Raw genomic sequence first — 21,117 nt, 5'->3', positions numbered from 1 at the left:
CAAAATAAGGGTAACCGACCGAGCTGTACCTCTGTGTGAGTGTGACATTTGAGGGCCAGACACTGGCGGAAGGGGGTTCTTTGAGGACATCCACAACAACAACAAGTGAACATTCTCTGCTGACTAATGATTGGTGCGGACCCTCACAAAACAAATCAGTGTCACAACGTTCCTCCTTTTCCACATAAACCACATCAAAGGTGAGGCCTTTGCCCCAAATCCCAGAACGTCTAAAATCATCCTTTTGTCAGCCACAATCGCCGAGCGCAGGAAACCTCCGGAGCATGTGGCCGGCGCTGGCAAGTATCTCACTTTAATCAAAGACTGATGAGTCGGGCAGGGAGGGTTCATGCCAGCAAAATATGAGTCCAATATTTACCCTCTGCAGTGATGGATGGGCCCGAAATTAGAAGAAGACACACACATCAAAGCTCAAAGTGGACTTATTGACAGTGATCCGATTCCTCATTTGCTAGTGATCAGTGGAGATGTCAGCGGTTACATTCCTGGTGACCTACGAAGCCACAAGTCTCCAGACTTGGGTCAAAAAGACCCGCTTGAACAGATCATATGTAACTTTCTGAGGCAACGTCGGCGCCAAAGCCGCACAGATGTGAGCTTTGCTTTAGCTTGTCGTACTAGGAAGCTGTCCAGAATTCAGACATGAAGCTGACACGAGCGCCGGTGCAAGTGTCTGTCTGGACATGAAGACAAGACAAATGAGGGCAGGAGCATAGCGGTGAACTGCAGGTATGTGTTCGGGTTGAACTGATTCCATGTGTGGAATTTCATGGACCTTCACGTGCTTCCTATATGACACTGTTTGCACACCTTCAATCTGTGCTCCTCAGAGGGCGTGAACGTGGCGGCGGCCCAGAGCAGGGCGTGTCAGTCGAAACTGATACTGTATCAGCCTCAGCGCAACTGTGCGTCAGGGGACTGCTCCACGATAGCTCAATCCTGACATGTGCGTACACAACCCTCCGAGTGAAGCCAGGTGAAGGGGCGCAGTTTGCCAAGTCACTGTGAGGCTCACAAAAAACGTTCACGGTCACGGGGGAGCTGAAGCCTCCCCTGTCACTGGGAGAGAGCAAACGGCATCCACCCTCATATTTACTGTGGATTTTACTTGTTTTCTGATCTATGTTCGGCCTGTAGGGGTGAGCTGAGTCAGCGTTCCCTGCACAGTCACTCTGTACCACCAACAATGAGAATGAAAGGCTACAAGTCCAAACTATAGTCTTAATGAAACGCACCATGAAAGTTCCCAACAACTCAGCTTTTCATTCCCTAATAGCTTTTTTTTTTTTTTTTTTGACAAATCACAAGTTTTCATCAGAAATTTGGTGTTGAGCTGCTCCTTTTCCTCACCATTCGGACAAGTTTTCTTGGCATGTACAGAAACAAGCACCAGAGGGATGGTGAGCTGTTCCAAAGCCAGAGTGGAGTCTGTCATGCAGTCCCTTTCTGTCTGGCATGAGGGGAGAACATCTACAGGAAGTGGATCAGGGTGCATTCGTGTTCAAGCCTTGACCTGGACAACAGCGTTTAATCCATTGAAAGACGCTGAGTCCGAACCCCCCGCGCATTTATGCTCACTTTATGAACAAAATTCTACCTGTCCGTTTAAATCCATCACATGCTTCCATGTGTTCTTTATGATGGTATTGCAGTTCACCAATATATCCACCAGTGGGAGCAGCCCAGAGTCAAAAGTGTATGACAACAACAAACTCCAAAACCAACATGGCGACTGTGGACGAGTTTTGATCATGTAGCTCTTGCACAAAAGAGGAAACAGAGGCAGCGTTGTCGGAGGTGGTGGATGGTGAGGCTGTTAAATATATTGCGACTGGAGGACAGTGAATTTCCTCCATTGTTATGTCTTCTTCGTGTCTCATTTGAGCTACGTATCAGGTAGTAACAGCAACACTGCCCCCCATGGTTTCCAGTGGCACTGCTCTGTATGGTCCATCTCCATAAGCTTTGCGAAAACGTGCAGAAATACGAAGAAGGATCTATCCGTATACAGATCTGCATGTAACGTTGAGCATAAAAGGGCCATTTGCTGATTCAGCACAATACACCGCTTTGTTACGACAGTTTTTATGAATATGCTTCGAATACAGAAAACAGAATTTAAGCCTTTAGAAGTGTCGTGTTCATAGTTCGTTTGCTGAGCAGGCAGATAATGAAGCAGATTTACAATGCTCAAATCCTGTGTCATGACTCAGGCAGTGCGGTCCTTGGTGATTTTAGCTCCTAACACGATGACAAGATGAATGAAACTAAAGGTTCAAGGTCCTCTTAGTCACAGAGCAAGAGAGGAATGAAACAGTCATCCGGATGTGCCGGGACACAGGTGTCAAAATATTTAGGCATTGGTCATCCCGCCTGGTACTTCCCTCGCACCCCCAAAGATAAACATTCAAGTCACTTTTTCATCGGACTTGAATGGATTGTGTTTAACTTTTCATCGCTTGCTTCACTCCTGACAGGGGTCCAAGCCGCCAGAAGCCCTGCTCAGTCTCACACAGAAGCGCCGTGCCAGAGCCCAAACACTTTCAACCATGTTCTTTCAACACCACAACGCTGCTTTTCTACACTACGTGCCTGTGTACTCACCGCCTAACCATGTGCCTTTGCCGCCACTGCCAGCATGAGCTCACTGGAAAGCCTTCGTCCGAAAAGGTAGCGAGATGACGAGTTTGTTCTGTCGAGTGCACTTGCCAAACAGGGAAAAAACAGCATCATGTTAGCCGTCTGCTGGCAGCTCCAAACAGGATGTGAGGCGCTTTTGACAGGCTCCCACCTGTAGCCAGCGTCCAGATTCCGTTTTCATACCGCAGTGCTGGTGACAGCTGCGTTGACGGGGATTACAGTATGTCCAGCTCATGTATCGCAATCTGTGCCTCTCAGAAATAAGGAAATGGCTTTTAATTAGACATCTGGAGGGAATTGCACGCGGTGCCAAGATCCACTTCGACAAAGAGGAGGAATTGATTTCATTTAGTCGATCGACTGTGATCTCACGACGCACGTTTTTTGGACGCAGCTCAAGAATCTGTGCTCTGATCAGGACAGTAAAGCAGCACAATGAAGGTCAGCATCGTGACATCGGGAGACAATAACATGAGTAGAAACATCTCATGTTACTCGAAAGCTCAAGTCAAAAGAGGACTCCTCTTATGGAGCACTGTCAAGGACGTACAATGCACTGTGCCACTATACCATGACAGAGAGACCCCGATCAGTACAATACTAACCAAGTCAGTCAATATTGATGAAACTAGAGGAAGAGCTGTCAATAACGTCCGACAAAATCACAGCACTGACTTTCATGAGAACACCGCCTAATGTCATTTAAACAACCAACAAATGCGTCGCTTCTTTGAATTTGGTTCTCGTGACTCATCGGATTCCGAGTCACGCACAAGTGGAAAATTCATAAACAAACAGTAGGGACGGTGAAAAGTGAATGGGCTGTTTCTTGGCTATTAAAAAAAGGTCTGCTGCGCCCTTCCTCACCCTAACAGGATTTTCCTAAACGTCACGGTGGCCGGCCTGCTTCCTGTGTGCTGCTCTGCGAAGTCGCACATGCCAAACCAGACATTCACACCCCCCCCGGCGACGGCCCGCTGTGACCGGGTCATCTTTCCAGACTGCTGAGAGAAGTTCTGTTCACAGCTGTCTCACAGGCCGCTGCATCGGTGGAGAGGAGTTCGCATGGTAGAGGGGGCAACTGTCTGACCTGGCCAAGTCGAACACCTTATGAGACAGTGTTGACTTGTGATGGCCATAACCTGTCCATCACTCTGATCTACCAGCCAATGCACCAAAGGATTGGTCAGTTCAACCAAAGAGACAAAGCTGAAGCGTCCAACTAATGACTACTCCGCTTCTCGATTGGGGCCTTCACGCTGCCACTCAACAGAAGTTTCCTTTTAGATAACCAAGCTAGTTTTCAAGCATTTCTGAAGTCAGTCTTCCAACTATTGTGAGGTAAAAAGCAATATTTTTGCTGCTCTTCCACAACTGCTGCGGCTTATTGCATCCAACCGACTCAAAGCCAAGGTCAGTGGATGGTGGCGCAGCTTCACACCAGGGTTGAGGTTATCACTAGTGGCAGCAACATGCACTCCACTTTCCTCCCACAGTTTAAAAACACACTCCTAAATTGCAAAAGTGTATGTGGGTGACCTGTCATGCACTTTTGACCTGTTTAACCCTTCCTCACTCCCATTGCATATAACAGTGACTCTGGGAAAGTGGACTATTGCGTCTTATACATATGCAGCCTTCAGCGTTGCATGTTGACCCACAGGGTTTTCAATGGACTAATAAACATTTTCCTTCCGGTGCAGCGTCGCCATGACTGAAACGCACAGCCCTTTGAGGATCATTGAAAAGGGGCGCCATCCCTTGGTTTCTCTAACCCTCTGTCTTCCTTTTTACGTGATGCGCTGCCCACAACGTCAGGATAAGCCACGAGAGGCAGAACATGTACTTCAATTGGAAACCTAATGCGGCAACATGCAACACTGTGATGTGCCTTTGTTGTCTGTATAGGTCGCAAAAGTCCACTTTCCCCATCTCAATACATTACGTCATGGGAGTGAGGATGGTTTGGACCTGTTCCAGATGCCCCCAACGTCCTGACTGTATCTTGATCTTGCCATGAGACAGTGGATCAAATGAGATGGAAGAGTGGCAAACCTGGGAGGAGCCCTGGGTTGATGTTCAAACATGGCTGCCGTAGCACTTATTTTATTTCATTTATTTATTTTTGCACAACCTCAACTTGGGCGGCCCCCATGAATATTACCCTTAAGTTGCGATGATTGAGGCCTCAACATTACAAGGTTCCTGAATGCTCCAATGGGTACGTTTTATCCAAAGTGAGGTGTGTTTGTAGAGTCGAAACACAAGTTACCCTGTGCGTCATTTTCACTATGAATATATATATATATATATCTGAATCAAATGATGGACCCATACATCCATTTAAACAACAAAATATTTTGCATCAGTTTGACAACAAATCACAATGGTGGCTATATTCAAGTTTTTATGTCACCTTATTTAAACTAAAAGTCTTTTAATGTCTTGAAAATATTTGTAGAAGAATGTCAAGTCCATTCAGAGCAGTGGAAACCCTGGCCATTGTGTAGTGAAAAACCTCCCTGAACAAAAGCAAACAGATGCTTTTGTACAGTATATACGCTGTATATACTGTGCATGCACATAGGAAAAAGAGAGGAGTTGATGCTCTCACACAGGCCATCAATTTTGCCATGGGACTTTACCACATTTACCACATTTCAGAATCATATTTCAGTTGTTTTCACAGGGACGTTCCCCTCGTGTGCCAGTCATGTGTTAATTGTTTCAACTCTCTTCTTCCCAGGAAGAAAAACCTCAGTCCGACCCAAGAAAGTGGCGGTGGTCATTTGGCCACAAGCGTTCTTCCTCGTTCTCTTGCCAACAAAAATCTCCTCCAGCCTCCTCATATGTCTCGCTTCAATGTGGCCACCATGAATCACACTACGCACACACGCACGGCTGGTCCACTTGCTTGCAGGGAGGACCTGGTCCAAATGAAATGAAAGGGTTCAGAGGTAAATGTGACAAGAGAGGAGGACGTGCAGTCTGCAGGAGTTTGGTTCAGATGTCAGTGAAACCATTTATTATGGAACAGCTCGCCCCTATAGCGGAGCTGGTTGGCAGTGCGGCTTAAATATGAGCCCCTTTCTGCGCCAACAGTGTGATTTATTGTGGTTATTATCATATTACATATGACATAATTCTGTTAGCCTAAATTCAGTGCGACACAGCCTATATTTCTCCTTCCCCCAAAACCTCTCAAGGGTTGATTCATGGCGACATTAGCTCGAAATACTGGACGGAAAATCTGCACGCGAGACCTTAAAGGACCTTGTTTGTGAGCGTGATAGCAGTGTTAGAAACGCACAGCCCAGACGAGGACTCAGACAGGCAAACAGAGAAAGGACGGGTGGTTTGAATGTGGTAGGAATGTGACAGACGGGCAGGGTAGGAACATTGACCCAGGCCCAACCAAGCTGCTGGGTGAGAGCCAGGTATCTCATCGCCCCCGCCTCCGTTTGACACACGGATGTCAAGTCTCCCTGAAGGAAAGCGGGTCGCACATGGCGGAGGAGGTCACAGAAGAGGCGGGAGGAATCGGCATCTGGAGGCCATCTAGCCAAAACAAGCTCCTGTGCAAGCTCGCGGCCACAACGCGAGGCGGAAAAGGGCCCTTACGGACACATAAACTCAATACAACTGGAGCTAAATATTCTGTCCATAAAATATGACCCAAATATTGTGTCTGCGGAGCAAGAATTTTCCAAACTCCACTTGACACCCAGGACTGTTTCACACATGTTATGACATATCCGAAGGGCTTTTTAACGACCGATATTTTCCGGGCACCGTTAAACTTACAATAACCGCCGACAGCAGCCTGCCATTATGTGATAGAGTCATTATTAACAGTCCAGCAGAAAGTTCCAAAACACTTAATGTAATAACGGCGTCTGAGCCGTGAGACAGGCTTCAGGAAGTGTTTTAGTGAGTCCAGCCGCCTGGTTCTCCAGATCCAAACCAGAGAAGGATGAGTCATTGAATAAGAGGCCAGATGACGAACAACACTTCTATGAAATAACAACAGAAAGGGACATGGATTTCTAACCACAGTGACTTGGCGTCAACAAGTCACTCGGACATGATTGATTAATACCAGTGTAGTTCCAACAGACTGTGACTGCAGCATCAAGGAGTCATCTGTACACACGTCTGAGATCCTGCTACCCAGCAACCTCAGGCACAGGGACTCAGTCGGACGTGTCTGACTCAACCTTTCTACAATTCCAGCAAACAAGCAGCCCTTTCATCACAAGAAGCTGAAATCTAAATAACCACTGAACACGCTGTGACTCCAGATTGAAGTAGGATTGCTACCGAGGCCATTCTTTGCATCATATTTCATAGAATATCACCACTGCAGGACTCAAAAGCAATGACTCAGCACAACACAGTCAACACTTCACTGTAGTATGACACAGTGTATCGTCACTTATGCTTCCTTGAGCCACAGCTACTGACCACAGCTGAAAAAAAACATCACTAGCAGCAGCTTTGGTGCCAAAAGTGAGACTCGCATGACGTGAGTCAGAATATTGCTGCTGACCGCAGAACATTTCTAGATGACGTCACGCTGAATATAACACTCATATCAGCACACGACTTGAACATAAAAGTAAGCAAATGTACGAGGAATCCGTTCTGCTCAAGCCGAATTTCAGTTCAGTGTCATGGCCACCGCCCTGTAACCATGGTAACCTGAGAGCTGAGGATGATGGGCATTATTGCATGCAGAGAGTGACTGATCACTGTTGTCAGCGTTGTGATTTGAAACATGAAGCAGCAGCATCATAATGGTGTGAGGTGGCACTTAACATCAATAGATCTGTATATAACCAACATTTATGATGATAAAATTGTTCATATATGATCAGAAACACATTTACAAACTTAGATAGATTGTGTGTGTGGGGGGGTGGGCTTGTTTAGCCTACTTTGTGGGGACCAATTCTTGACCAAAACAACTGCCACATGACTTTGCGGGGACATCTGGCAGGACCTCACAAGGTTAAGCACCAATTTATGGATGAAGACTTCAAAATAACTGGGTCATTATAACTAGGTTTTAGTTTGGTTCAGAGTCCTGGTTAAGGTGAGCCATGTGTTTTGGAGGGTTAAGTTTAGGGGGAGAGGCTGGGGAAAGGGTTATGGCAATGAGACACCTCTCAATATCCCCACAAGGACAGAAATACAAGTGTGTGTGTGTGTGTGTGTGTGTGTGTGGTACTTGTGAGTACCAAGTCTTGACATCTCTCTTGGAAAGACATTTTTCTTTGTGAGGACACTTCAGCATGTCCTCATAAGGTTTAGAGGGTTAAAACATCAGTAAAAGTAGTTTACTGTAATTGGGCGCTAGTTTGGTCCTGGTTCCTGGTTGAGGTTAGCTGTTTGTTTTGGCTGGTTATGTTTAGGGTGAGAGGCTGGGGAAAGGGTTATGGCAATGAGAGGTCCTCACAAGGATGTGCGGTAGCGGAATCTCTGGAGTATGGCTGTGCCAAATTACGCATTAGTTTGGTATCTACGTATCTTAGTGCATGTGTGGTGAGGACTGGAGTTGCCTCCCACGACTCGATCAGGATCCGCTCACTGTTGTCCAGTGTAAAACAACAATCGCATAGGTGGGATCATTTGGCTCCCCCTTCAGGCCAACTACTGTACACAACAACTTTCATTGAGTCTGTCGCAACTGTCAAGCTTTTTATGAACCCTGAGGGCAACTGGTCCCATGAGACAAAATGGCACCAGCTAAGTCAGGAGCGCACGACAGTGACTCTTCTGCCGAGTCAGTAAGTCAATGATGCCAAGTTGCGGACTGAAGCTGCGTCACACAACTCTTTGCAGCTGCTGATCCTGATGCTTCACAGAAGCCTCTCTGAGCTCCAGCTATGTTTAATCGAGAGCCTTCATTGTGGCATTAAAACACAAAGTGGGATTTAGTTCACCAGGAGCTTGGTTCATTTGGATTGATGGACTCAAAGAAATGGCTCTGTCGAAACTTTCAATATTGTGAATCATCGATCTGAGCTCCACACACTCACTTGAGTTTGGCTTCAGGAGAGACGGTGATGCGGAAATATTACTGACGCTAGCACAGCTAACAAGTACCAACAAGTATCGATGACCAAGTACTTATTACAACATCAAAAACTGCGACAACCTGAGTAGTACAATGGATGAACAACGAAATAAGTGTGATCATTATTTCTCCATTTCTTTTCAAGGTCATTCCCATCATTGCTCGCCAGAGAAGGTGCCCCTCCACAGCCGATCTAGATGATCCTCTCTAGTCGTACACTTCCTCTCCTTCCATCTCCAACATTCTTGGTCCAACACCGTCTGTCCTCTCCACACATCCTTCATATCGGACAGAACTCTGCTCCCTTCCATCACGTCCTCTCCACTGGTTCCAGCCGACCTGCACTCTCTCCTTCACCTGCCTTCCTCTGCGGATGACTTACAAGTGCGTCTTCTCCTGGCCCTCTGTCAGTCCAACACCCCACCACACTCACTGTCCTCGTACATCAGAAAAACTACAGTGAAACATGATTTTCCACTTGACGCTGAGCCTGGACAGAGGCATCACCGCAGACAAGACGGACCAGGTCCATCACTATGGCCACTCATTATGAGCCATAACAGTGAGGAACTAACAGCCCCAGAGGTTACTCAGCAACTTCTCACCCTCGGAGTTCAGAGCAGCTTCAGAAGCTTTTACTGAAAGTGTTTGTGCTAAGTCACGGTGTTAATGATCCACTGTGAGCCGCATACGAAAGCACATTAAAAAGGAAGTATTATCAGGTCATTTGACCAAAAAATAAAATCCCAGATCCACAGCAGCGATTCTCCACCTTCGCTTGAAAATGTGCACCATGGCAGACAAATGCATTCCAGGCTGGAAATGATTAACAGTCCGCAGCAATCTAGTCATAAAAGGGACAGAAGGGCAGAGCAAAGTGTGGATCACACATACGTTGATATGGATATGGAGCTCCTCAAAAGGTAATCTATTATAGTAAGCAAGAAACAAGTGCTGCACATGTATAATAATAAAGACAAATTGACTATTGAACCATAACAAATGCAGCCACGAGTATTAAAACAGTGGTTTACATCAATCATAACAAAGTAAAATTAAATCAAATTAATGACACAAATACATGAAATGTAGAACAAGCATGGCAAGAAGTACTTGACTCATTCATTTCCTTTTGTTTGTTCATCATAAAACTCCTAGAGAAAGCACTGTGGACAATCCAGAGCAGGACTGGGTCGCTGCATTTGGCCCGAGTTGATATTTTCCCGATACCTGGGTGTCAATTTGATTTATATCACAATTGTGATTTATTCATTTAAAAATAAACTAATGATGTATTTGTATCTATTTTACTATTATTATTAATATTATTCTTATGTTATTTGTGAGTTGTGAAAAACAACAGAAAAGTAAAAGCATTACTTCCACATTTTACTTCATCACTCTGACAAGCACATCTTGTCTTGTCTCTCACTGTCTTTTGTGTTCAATGACTATTAATACCCAATAAAAATACTTTTAATCTAAAAAATAACTCATGATAAAAAGGCACATCATGGTTTTCCACAGACATAATAAATGCACATAAATGCACAAAGCAGTGGAGGTGCAATAACAAGGAGCCAGAACAGGTTCTGACAGTAATATTTTGGGGGCTAAATAGCTTCAGCGATTGAGAGCTTGTGTTATCACAGACCAATGTGCAGATGCAGCAGGAGAGAGACGACGTGGCAGCTGGATTAAATAACCAATATCCAACTACTTTCCCTGTAGTTTCACAGCCCAAGACGACCATCCATGGCATAGATGGTGTTATTCCAGTAGCTACAATCCTCCAGAGCTATACTGGGCAGCGGTTAGCAGAGAGCGCTAACATGTTAGCACAGAGCTAACCAGCGTGAAACTCTGGCAAAAGAGGCTTTTGTCAGGCCACACTTCCCATGTGTCTGGCCTTTCCAGCCAAGTGACTTCATATGGATCTATATTACGGATGCAGTCTGTGGTGCGTTTGCTAGATTGCGCTGTGGAGTGACAGTTGGCTGCCCGATGCTAGCATCAGCTCCATGACTCCTGGGTTTGCATTTGACAATAGTTGGTGTTTGAACATAAAAGCTTGTCACGAGTATTAAACTGGCGTGTTTGATCGGTTGCTCTGTTGAGCAGGAGACACGCTTGAGCTCGGCTTCCCAACTGTTTACCAGGAAATGGATGTGGAAAAGAAATATCAATATTTAATATTGTCACGAAGAAACGGGCAACAACTACAGTTTGAATCGATATCGGTGCTGCCAGAGAGCTGGGGAGCAGGAGGGGGGGGCCACCATTAGCACCAGCGAGCTGAGTAAAGTGACAGCGATGTGAAATGACAGCAGCTTTCACTGCAGTCGTCCATGCGTTTGGTCTCTCTCAAACATCACGTCACTTCAGAGGACTCTCACCCAAAACGGCCAGATAGTTATGAAATGTCAGGGAGTTTCAACAGTTGACATTTCCTTGTTTAAACACCACTGCAAAATACAATAAATAGTATCAAAAGGACATGTGGATTGGTTCAGCAGGTCAGGTGGTTTGGACATGAGGAGAGGAGGGACAGTGATGGAGCAAGAGTGTTTGATACGGAGGAAGAGGAAGACAAGCAACCAGGGATCTGGAGATAAAGAGGATAGGTGTGACTGGACAGGATGGAAAAGAAGATGGTTTTTGTAGTGTTTTACACTTCAGCTGGAAACTACACAACATTTCCCGCTGTTCAGTCGGCCATCTTAACAAAAACCGCTCCTCACAATGAGCATATTCTCGTGAAAAAGCCACTTCTCAACATCAGCAACAGCATCTCAGAGGCACCTTCTCCTTCACCGTCTCACACACCCACAATTTAAACCGGTCGAGTCGTATTTATTCATTTATTTTCTTGTGTTTGTTCCCTACATGGGCAACACATTCTCCCGTCGCACACACCCACAGTACAAGACCAAAATGAAACCCACACAACTGGCAGGTGGTGTTCGGGAAAACAACCCTTTTCTCCACCCTGCGGTTGAAGGGATGCAGTGGTCCTGTGTTCAGCAGTAACGTTTGCTCTGCAGCGCTGGACCTGTCGCTCTCACATCTACATGGTTTCATGAAAGGCCACCGTAGATTGTTGCAAAAACAGCCAGCCATGAAGAGCAAAAGGAGTGTTGTATAGTGACCAACACGGTCGTATGTTGCCAGCAATCCCACAGTACTTCTGTGTCACTCTGGCACATGAACATTGACAAGTTTACGGAACTATTCCAGAGAAACTTTCACTTGCTTTGGTGGCACATAATCAGAGATCTATTCTTCTGAAAACACATTCAGTCACATGGATGTGATGGGGGGTCTGCTGTTATGTATCATACGTCAGGATAATAACTGATAAAGTCATGACAGCCAATGAAGAGATGGAGTGGCGGAGCGTTAATGTTGACGTTTATCATTCAGCTCACTTCATGATGAACTGTCTGTTTTGCAGGAACACAGCGTTTGTGGTAAAGCAGAAGCAGCAGGGATTCAAAAAATAAAAAAAATACTAAACCAGTCTCTCTTTTTTATTGCTATTATTAATGGATATCACGGCAATAGTTGCAGTTTGAAGCCGTTTCCACGTGTCACGCCACTGTTCAATGCAGCACGTTTAATAGAAGCTTGAAATAACAAGTCTAAAAGACACCATTTAGAGGCAGAAACGCTGCTGGGTCCGGCGCCAGGGCTGTTTGTTCCGCTACATTCATGAGCCACGGTGAGCCTCCGAAGGTGCAAGTGAAACTTTTGGGGGTGAATTCGGGGTCCTACCTCTCCCCGCCTGCACTCGGCTCCGGGTCTGCTGATGAGCGCCGTGTCCCCGCACACCACCGCCGCGTCCTCCACGAACACGCAGTCCGGCATGGACTCGTCCGCGGGCAGCTCCACCACCTCCAGCCCGAGCCGCTCTCTCAACACGTCCACGTACACCTCGTGCTCCCGCCTCGCCTGCTCCAGGTCCACGTCCGCCTGGCTGCTGCGGAGCGCCTCCTTGGCCAGAGACGCGGGGATTCCCCGCACCACGGCGTGGGTGTAGTGGCCGAAGCCCGCCATCAGACCGGCCATGTTTCCTCCACTCGGCTGCAACACAAGCACACGCGTCGTGTGTGAGTCGGGGTCAGAGAGAAGCTTCGGACGTGCTGTCACTTCGTTTGCGTGTTGTTATTGACGTTGTTGACGGAAGCTGCTGCTGCCGCCGTTGCTGCGGAACCCGCTCGGTTCTGTCCGGATCCCCGGGCGAGCGACACGCCACGATGACGCGCGAGGACAATCACGTGTCAGGAGTGCGAGCGACAACCTGCGAGTCCAACTTCCACCGAACCAAGCGGGTCTGCGCGCAATAAATGGTCGACTTTGAGACGCAGCCTTCAGATTTATGACAACGTTCAGTCACTTACAGCCGCTTTCGCCTGCGGTTGGCGTCGCGGGGGCAGCAAGAGCAGCAGGACATCCAGGGCAGGAGAGTCACCCGGACAATTTTGGAGACATAATATACTGTTTATAATCATGAACTATGTTTGTTTTTGGACGGTGGCAGGAAACCAGAGTGCAAAAGCTTCAGGTGAACCACAGCACCTTTACCAACACTAATACAAAGAACTGTGTTTAACTCCAAATTCATTCATCCATAACTGATCCTCCTCTTATTTCCCTCTGTGTAAGGTGAAGGTATTTATTGCTGTATTTTATGTAATTCCACTTATACAATACATTTAAGAGAAATAAACGCAACAATTCAGGTATTATCGGCTCGTTGGCTTAATAGTTAGCTTGTAGCCTGAGAAGCTAAGGTCCTAACCTGGAGAGGAGGAAGTGACATCATCAAAGAGGAGTGACATCATCGCTGGAGGAGCATTTTATCTGGGTCTTTCAGCCATGATGTCAGCCGTCATGGCAATAAACATGACCAAGGACCCAAAACACACAGGTTGAGCAGGGCATCACATGATCTTGATCACATGACCGTGTCTCACGTGGTGAGCAGCTGTGGGATAAACATACTTATATTCACAGTGAGTGATTTTGGCTTGGTGCCATGATAGTGTAGGACTTGACTTCTGGCACTGTCACTCTTCAGTTGGACCTAAAGCATTTTCAGTCCACTGAAGAAGAGGTTGAGAGTATGTCGTAGTGAGAGAAGACAACGCTCTCAACATCTCATGAAGCCACAGTGAAGGCGAAGCCTCCGTGCAGAGGCCACTGTGTGAAAGTACAGTAGGTGTGAGAGGAGGGAAGGCGGAGGCTCCCACGTGGTGCCGCCGCTGCCGCTGCCTCAGTGGATGGAATGTTTCTTCAGACGTCCCAGAAGCACATTCTTCCACTGCAGGACCTCCGTTTGTCTTTTCTTGTTCCAGATTCACTCAATTATCCCTGACTGCTCTAAACATTCCAGGAGCCCCACATTCCTTCTTTTTTTTTTTTTTTCCACTCCAGCCAGGCTCGTCGACACCGACACCTGAGTCCATACCCCGTTTTCCATCATTCCTCACCAGACACCGACCCTCTCTCTCGCTCCATTTCTCTCCCTGGTGTGGAATTTGGGTTAGCGGAGATGAAGGGAAGCCCTCATGCACACCTGGCTAGGACACGCTGCGGTTATAAAAGACGCCAGTGAAAGCAGACACGCTCCTCCAGCTGTGGACGTCCGAAAAACAATCCCCGCTCTGGGTCTGATGAGAAGTGACACGTGTGATTAGGCAGGTGCGCCACGGGGCAAATTGAAGTGGGCAGCTAAAAATAGACAAGCCCTGATTTTCAAGGGCCGACTCAAGTTGAGCGTTCGGAACCACCGACGGACATCTGCATGGGTTCTGTCCGCATGTCCTGCTGGAGAGGAACCAGTGCGGCCGAATGAAGCTGGAATCCTGGAGTGGCCCCGGGCTGTTAGAGGGGAACGAAAGTGTAGAAAATCTGCTCTTATACAATTGTTTGGAGAAGACAGAAACTGCACACAGCTTCACTACACAGTAACTCCAGGAATGCACATGTTGATGATGTTGTGGCCAGAGATTTCATCAGCCCCATTTTCCCTTCTTGTTTTGACCTGCATTCACTTCAAGATGTGTTAGTTAAGGCCCATTTATGCTCCCTTTACGTACCAAATTGAACCTGTTTCAGACCATGTTACCGTCACTGATTCAGTTTCCATGCGTTCTTTACGTTGGTGTTGCTGTTCACCAATATATCCACCAGGGGGAGCAGCCCAGAGTCAAAGGTTTATGACAACAACAAACTCCAAAACCAACATGGCGACTGTGGAAGAGCATTGATCATGTAGCTCTTGCACAGGAGAGGAAAAGGAGGCAGTGTTGTAGGAGGCGGAGGTTGGTGAGAATTTCGGCCATTGTTTTGTCTTCGTCGTGTCTCATTACAGCTACATATCTGGTAGTAGCAGCAACACTGCCCCCATGGTTTTCAGCGCTACTGCTCCGTTTGGTCCGTATCTGTGAGCTTTGTGGAAACGTATAGAAATACAGTCAAAATGAAGGCAGAGCACAGACAGAAGGAGCCGTCCGTATCCAGATCAGTATGGAAAGAACATAAATGGGCCTTTAGGCTTATGCTCAGAAGTTTTGCGGACCACTCGAACTCTCTTTTGGCCATGGATTACACCTTGCTGTGTATATCTGGTCTAGAGAAAACACTACTCGCGAATAAGAGTGATCGGAGAAAATGCCCGATCACAAAAATGAGCCCCTCCGGCAAGCAACTATTCTACAAAGGAGGAATATCTAGAGGACTTGTTCTTGATCCAGTGGGTGGGTGGCAAGGGTGGACCCTGTTTCATCCTGGGCTTCTGCTGCACTTATGCAACACAACACTGTACTTCTCTGCTTGTGAGCAACAGCTCATAGTTTCCTTCTGATACTGAGAGGAGATGACGGCAAATAAGAGTTTTGAGGGAGTGCTTCACTGTAATATGCAAATATCGATAGCATGACTTTGAGAAACGTATTTATCACCAGCAAACGTGTCAAAACAGGGAAGCAGAAATTACACAACAGTAAGATCATTAGATTCCAATCTACTAGTAGCAGTTTCATGCGAATGTTGAGCAAAGCTAGGTGTGGAAGTCACCATGTCAGAATGTGATGTGAACTCTTACTTCATCACACTTTAGACACTGATAAGATCTGTGACCTGCCCCGGTTCTCTGAATCAAAACAAAACCGTAAGTCAGCAGACTTCCTGCAGCATCTATAATCTGAGGCCGAGAGGAAGCGCCGCTCACACACACAGCTCAGCGATGACATTTATCTTGGATGTGCTACAATGGAATCTGTTGTTTAAACATGCCGGCCAATCCTCTTCTATCAGACATAAACTGTGAGGCTGCTGGCCGCAGACTTCCTGAGCCGTGGTCCTGCTGGGATCTGACAATAGCTTCCCACTGAGCCACCAAGACATCTGCGCTTTCTCCGGGGGACATGGATGTTTAGTCTGATGAGGAATTCTCTTGAACAAGCAGAATGGAAACTCAAAGACTCTGACATATGTCCTGCCCCTGGAACGCAGCCGAAACCTATAGGACCATTAGGAAAACAGAGATTCTCCAGTGACGCAGAATGACAACACTCTTTCCTCCCAATGTATGGAAGGTTTAAGCTGAAGGTTTAGATGACGGAGAAATAAAATGTGAGGTGACAAGCCGAGCAGCAGCCAGTCAGTTGCCAGAGTCAGGGATGAGGTGTGACTTGAGAGGACCATCCAGGTCAATGACTCTACATTTCATCTTCTTAAAAACTGAATTTTAAACCAACAAACGGGAACCAACAGACACATGAGAATGTTTGCTTTTGAGGTGGTCATGACGAAGGAAGGTGGCAGGTTCAAATCCCACTCTGGGAGACTTGAGTTTGACGGTGCCCTTTCGGACTTGCAAGGCAGCAGAAGGCAGCGCACATGTGCGCACACAGACACACCCCCCTCCCACTTCCGAGACAACACACACACACACACACAGGTTCCTTAATAACCTGCCTGTCTGACAAATATACCTGTCATTCGATCGTATTATCTGGCGTTGGATGCTGTAGTATTAAAGTGCAATTCAATGCTGCTTGGTTCGGTTTTGTGCGCTTATTCTTAGGATTACATTTACTTACAATCCGAGGCAACATAGGTCAAAAGTGTTAACTCACCATCGTGGCGCTGACAGCGACAAAGATGACGTAACGAGGCAAACATCCATGTAACTATGCGCCAGGGTTACGCTGCGTCTTTACGCACGGGCGCGATTGGATCCATTTCACGAATAAGAACCGTGTGTTGCGTTTTACTCTCTCTCTACCTGCTGGGTCGGAACCCTTGTAGAAGCGTAGGACTGACTTGCCCCCCCTCTTTCGAAACGTGATGGACAGTTTGCGTGAATAAGTCAAATTTGCCTCAAGGAATGAGTCGGGGAAAAAAGGAATTTCCCTGCATGGGGAACACATTTAACAAGGCTTTCAGCCGTCAGCAACGCTTTTGTGGTCTGCTGGCCAAAAGGGGAGAGAAATATGTTAATAAAGTACTGCCATACCAAATATGGCCATTTTGTTACGTCTGCTTTGCATCTGGAATCGCTTAGCCGCGCCGAATAAAAGCACCGAGAGCCAGAAATAGACCGGAGGATTCATGCCCTGACTTTGACAATGTGTTGCTATTTTAGACCTCGGTGAGTCGTGTTGACTGAGTGACCCACGATGAAGTAAAAGCAACGTTTGGAAATTACATTTCGAAGATGAAACGAGCGCACAACTCTTAAAAAAAAGGCGTGACGATGCTGCGTAAACATGTGAAAAAGGAGTGTGAGACGGAAAAGTGTGTCTGACTGGAGGCGAACGCAGGAGAGAAAAAAAAAGCTGTGGAGTAGGAAAAAAGGAAGGTTTTTAGACAGGGTGGAGCTTCGGTCTTGGATGGAAAATGCGCCGAGAAACATTCCTCGCATAGTTTGGGAACAGTTCAGCAGGCAGTCCAGAGACGACGTCAACTCCCCACCACCGTATAAAAGCGAGGAGGTGGCCGCTGCTCAGCAGACTTCTCTACCGCTTCACTCGAGCGCTTCACCCGCTCCTCAAGGAGACCGAGCCGCGGAATATCCACCGAGATATATTTCATTTTTGAAACACGCACATTTTATTTTGTTCTATCCAACATGCTGACGCTCGCTATCGCCTTCTTCGGAAGCCTCCACCTGGTGAGTCCTTTCCCGCTGTGTTCCTCTGATTCCAGCCGCCCGCTTGAGAGTGATATTAACGCGTTTCTGCGATCAGGTGTTCGCCGCCGCCTCGTGTCCCGGCGTGTGCCAGTGCCCCGCGGAGATGCCGCGCTGCGCGCCCGGCGTCAGCCTCGTGCTGGACGGCTGCGGCTGCTGCAAAGTCTGCGCCCGCCAGCTGAACGAGGACTGCGCTCTGACGGAGCCGTGCGACCACACCAAAGGGCTGGAGTGTAACTTCGGAGCCAGTTTTGCTCCCGCGACAACTCGTGGCATCTGTCGAGGTGTGTATTTGAGCTCATTTTTTTTGTTTTGTTTTACAACCTCCTCCTCTCCTCCTGTCCCACATCATCACAGACTCCTTTTTGGTGGTACTTTTCCCGAGTTTAGTGGAGTGAGTGATTTCAGCGCTGTGGAATGTAGACCAAAGTAGGCTGAACCTCAAAGGGTCTTCAGGCAGCCCTGAAGAATTTCACAGTTTCAACCGATGCTTATCTGGCAGCCGTGTGATGTCTTCAGCGGGAATAACATTCCTTTCCTCTTCCTCTCTCTCCAGCCAAGTCAGAAGGCCGACCATGCGAGTACAACAGCAGGATCTACCAGAACGGCGAGAGCTTCCAGCCCAACTGTAAGCACCAGTGCACATGCATCGACGGGGCGGTGGGCTGCGTGCCTCTGTGCCCGCAGGAGCTCTCGCTGCCCAATCTGGGCTGTGCAAACCCCCGACTGGTCAAGGTGGCGGGCCAGTGCTGCGAGGAGTGGGTGTGCGACGATGGGAAGGAGAGAGACATCCTGGAGAAGATCTTCGGCAAGGACATGCTGACGGATGAGCTGGAGCGAGACCTGACCAACAGGAACGAGCTCATCGCCATCGTCAAGAGTGGACTCAAGTCTTTACCCGGTGAGGAATGTTCTGACGCTTCAGGTGCGAAGCTCGGTTCTGACAAGTTTCTAATCCAGGCTTTTATTCCTGACAGCCTACCGGCCTCAAGCTGAGATCCACGTGATGGACAGCCAGAAGTGCATCGTGCAAACGACCCCCTGGTCGCAGTGCTCCAAGAGCTGCGGCACCGGCATCTCCACCAGAGTCACCAACAACAACAGCGAGTGCAAGCTGGTCAAGGAAACCAGGATCTGCGAAGTCAGACCCTGCACCCAGTCGCCCTACTCCAGTCTGAAGGTAAGGCCCAGTCGCCACACGTGGTAACTCTTGGCGTGGCAAAGCGCCCGACTCACCCGCCGCTCTGCCCCCCCCCAGAAAGGAAAGAAGTGCAGCCGCACCAAGAAGTCCGTCCAGCCGGTCAAGTTCACCTACGCCGGCTGCTCCAGCCTGAAGAAGTACCGACCCAAGTACTGCGGCGCCTGCGTGGACGGCCGCTGCTGCACCCCCCACGACACCAGAACCATCCGCGTCAAGTTCCGCTGCGAGGACGGCGAGACCTTCAACAAGAACATCATGATGATCGAGTCCTGCAAGTGCACCTACAACTGCCCCCACGCCAATGAAGCCTCCTACCCCTTCTACCGCCTCTCCAACGACATCCACAAGTTCAGAGACTGAACCCCGGAACGCTCCGGTGTACATAGACCACCGTCAACTACCGGCTTCTTGTTGTAACTAGATTCCCAAGGAATCGTGGGCTTGCACCAGGAGGACGTGAATGAAGTGCACTGTCTGCTGCGACCAGCATTCTTAAGCTTCGTATGAGCGGAGCATCCAGCGTAGCTTCGTTACGGAGCAAGATGTAATTACTACTTGTACATTCATGTTAGTCGTCGATGTCGCCTCTCTGTGTATATGTTGATCTGTCAGTATCAGACTGTTGACTTGTGTGTGTATATGTACATATGCGCGCACGCAACTCCCACCAGCAAACCCACCCAGCCTCTCGACTTGTCTGACAAGTGTTTGGTTCTTCCCGACGTGGGCCTCGGCGCCCGCGTATTTGTGGCAGCTATTGAACTCCATACACAGAAAAACAAAACAAAACAAAACAAACAAATCACATGTCAACGGATGAATGAATGTTGTTTTTTCCTTTTTGTTTTCTATTAATTTTTATTATTATTTATCTAAAAAAAATAATGTAGCTACTTTATTTGGATATCATGTGTCATACTGGAATAAATTGTAAAAATGATTTAATTTTATATGCTTCAAATAAAAGTGATTTATTTATGGAACGTGACTGAGTCGGTGTCGCATCACTTCGCACACATCATCCAGGCCTTATATAACAACCACCTCCCAACTTTTTTTTTTTTGGAATGTCATTCTGAAAAGCGAGCTTCTTTCATTTGATCTGGCTAAGCCGCACACTTGAGTGATCCTGAGGAGGGGGCGGGCAGGGGTGTGGGGGGTGGTAGCAATGGGAGTATGCCAAGAATCTTAAGTGCTGCTCTGAATGGGTCGGCATTAGACACCGTGCAAACAAGCACAAAGACCATTATTGTGTCGCCGCTCTGTGTTGTTCCCCCGACCTGCCAAATTGACCCGGTTCATCAGCAGTTAAAAGTCCCAACTGCAGTTGTAAACAAGAGCAGGAGGGGCTGCTGCCAGGTCTGTGGGCCGAGAGGAAAACCATCATGAGGTAACAGGAAGTTGGGCTCACAGAAAGTCCTGTCCTTGTAGCCTCTGTGGTGAACACAGGTCCTGTATCTGACGGCAGGTCAGAGGGGTCACAGCACGTCTCCCGTCCACGGACACAGGCGCTGGAGTTGAGATGCTGTGACTCGATCGCCTCCTGGTGGACACAAATGGAACTTCCCAGGAAAACTGATGAGCTGACAGAAGAGTGCAGCAAGTGTGAGGAAGAACAGTGGTCATATCAAGAGGTCTTTTTTTCCCACCTTTTTTATAGTCAAATACATTTGTTGTAGTAGTACTGCATCCCCACAGGAAAGGGTTGCAGGCTTGAGGCAACTGAGGGTGTGAAGTGAAAGGGTTTCCTCCCTCAGTCCTGTAGTTCATGAGCTTGTGTCTCCTGCGACAGACTAGAGACCAGTCCAGAGGTGGTGATGGTGGTAGGATAGACACTCCAGCCTCTTATGAGAATGGCACACTGGGATGCTTCCTTTTTAAAAAACAAAACAAAACATTGACCTACATAATCCCTGGTCAGAGACACCATCATATGGTCATCTACCTTTCAGTCCAAAACTCATTCCAAAACTTAAT

General features: G+C 47.6%; 2 protein-coding genes across 3 annotated transcripts in view; one reads left to right on the top strand and one right to left on the bottom strand.

Annotated features, from left to right (window-relative positions):
* ddah1 (dimethylarginine dimethylaminohydrolase 1) overlaps positions 1-16,999 on the bottom strand; it is a 79,017-nt gene extending 62,018 nt beyond the window's left edge. Inside the window, exons 1-2 of one of the 2 annotated variants that reach the window (XM_053854266.1) lie at positions 16,885-16,999; positions 12,515-12,823 (exon numbers count right to left, since the gene is read on the bottom strand). In XM_053854266.1, coding sequence (XP_053710241.1) covers positions 12,515-12,823; positions 16,885-16,887 — 312 coding nt within the window. In that variant the 5' untranslated portion in view covers positions 16,888-16,999. Of the gene's footprint in view, positions 1-12,514; positions 12,824-13,541; positions 13,561-16,884 lie in introns of those variants that run through there. The other variant, XM_053854267.1, reaches the window with a different exon arrangement.
* Positions 17,000-17,689: 690 nt separating this feature from the next.
* On the top strand, positions 17,690-20,123 carry ccn1 (cellular communication network factor 1). Its single transcript, XM_053854265.1, has 5 exons — positions 17,690-17,921; positions 17,998-18,223; positions 18,496-18,840; positions 18,917-19,119; positions 19,198-20,123. Exons 1-5 carry the CDS (start codon positions 17,880-17,882, stop codon positions 19,498-19,500), a joined length of 1,119 nt encoding a protein of 372 aa, XP_053710240.1. The 5' UTR covers positions 17,690-17,879; the 3' UTR covers positions 19,501-20,123.
* The last annotated feature ends 994 nt before the right edge of the window (positions 20,124-21,117 follow it).

The sequence above is a fragment of the Synchiropus splendidus genome, chromosome 1, assembly GCF_027744825.2.
Source record: "Synchiropus splendidus isolate RoL2022-P1 chromosome 1, RoL_Sspl_1.0, whole genome shotgun sequence".
In the NCBI taxonomy this organism is placed as follows: Eukaryota; Metazoa; Chordata; class Actinopteri; order Syngnathiformes; family Callionymidae; genus Synchiropus; species Synchiropus splendidus.
The sequence above is the reverse complement of the archived record's forward strand: the minus strand, read 5'-3'. Positions and strand labels throughout refer to the sequence as shown.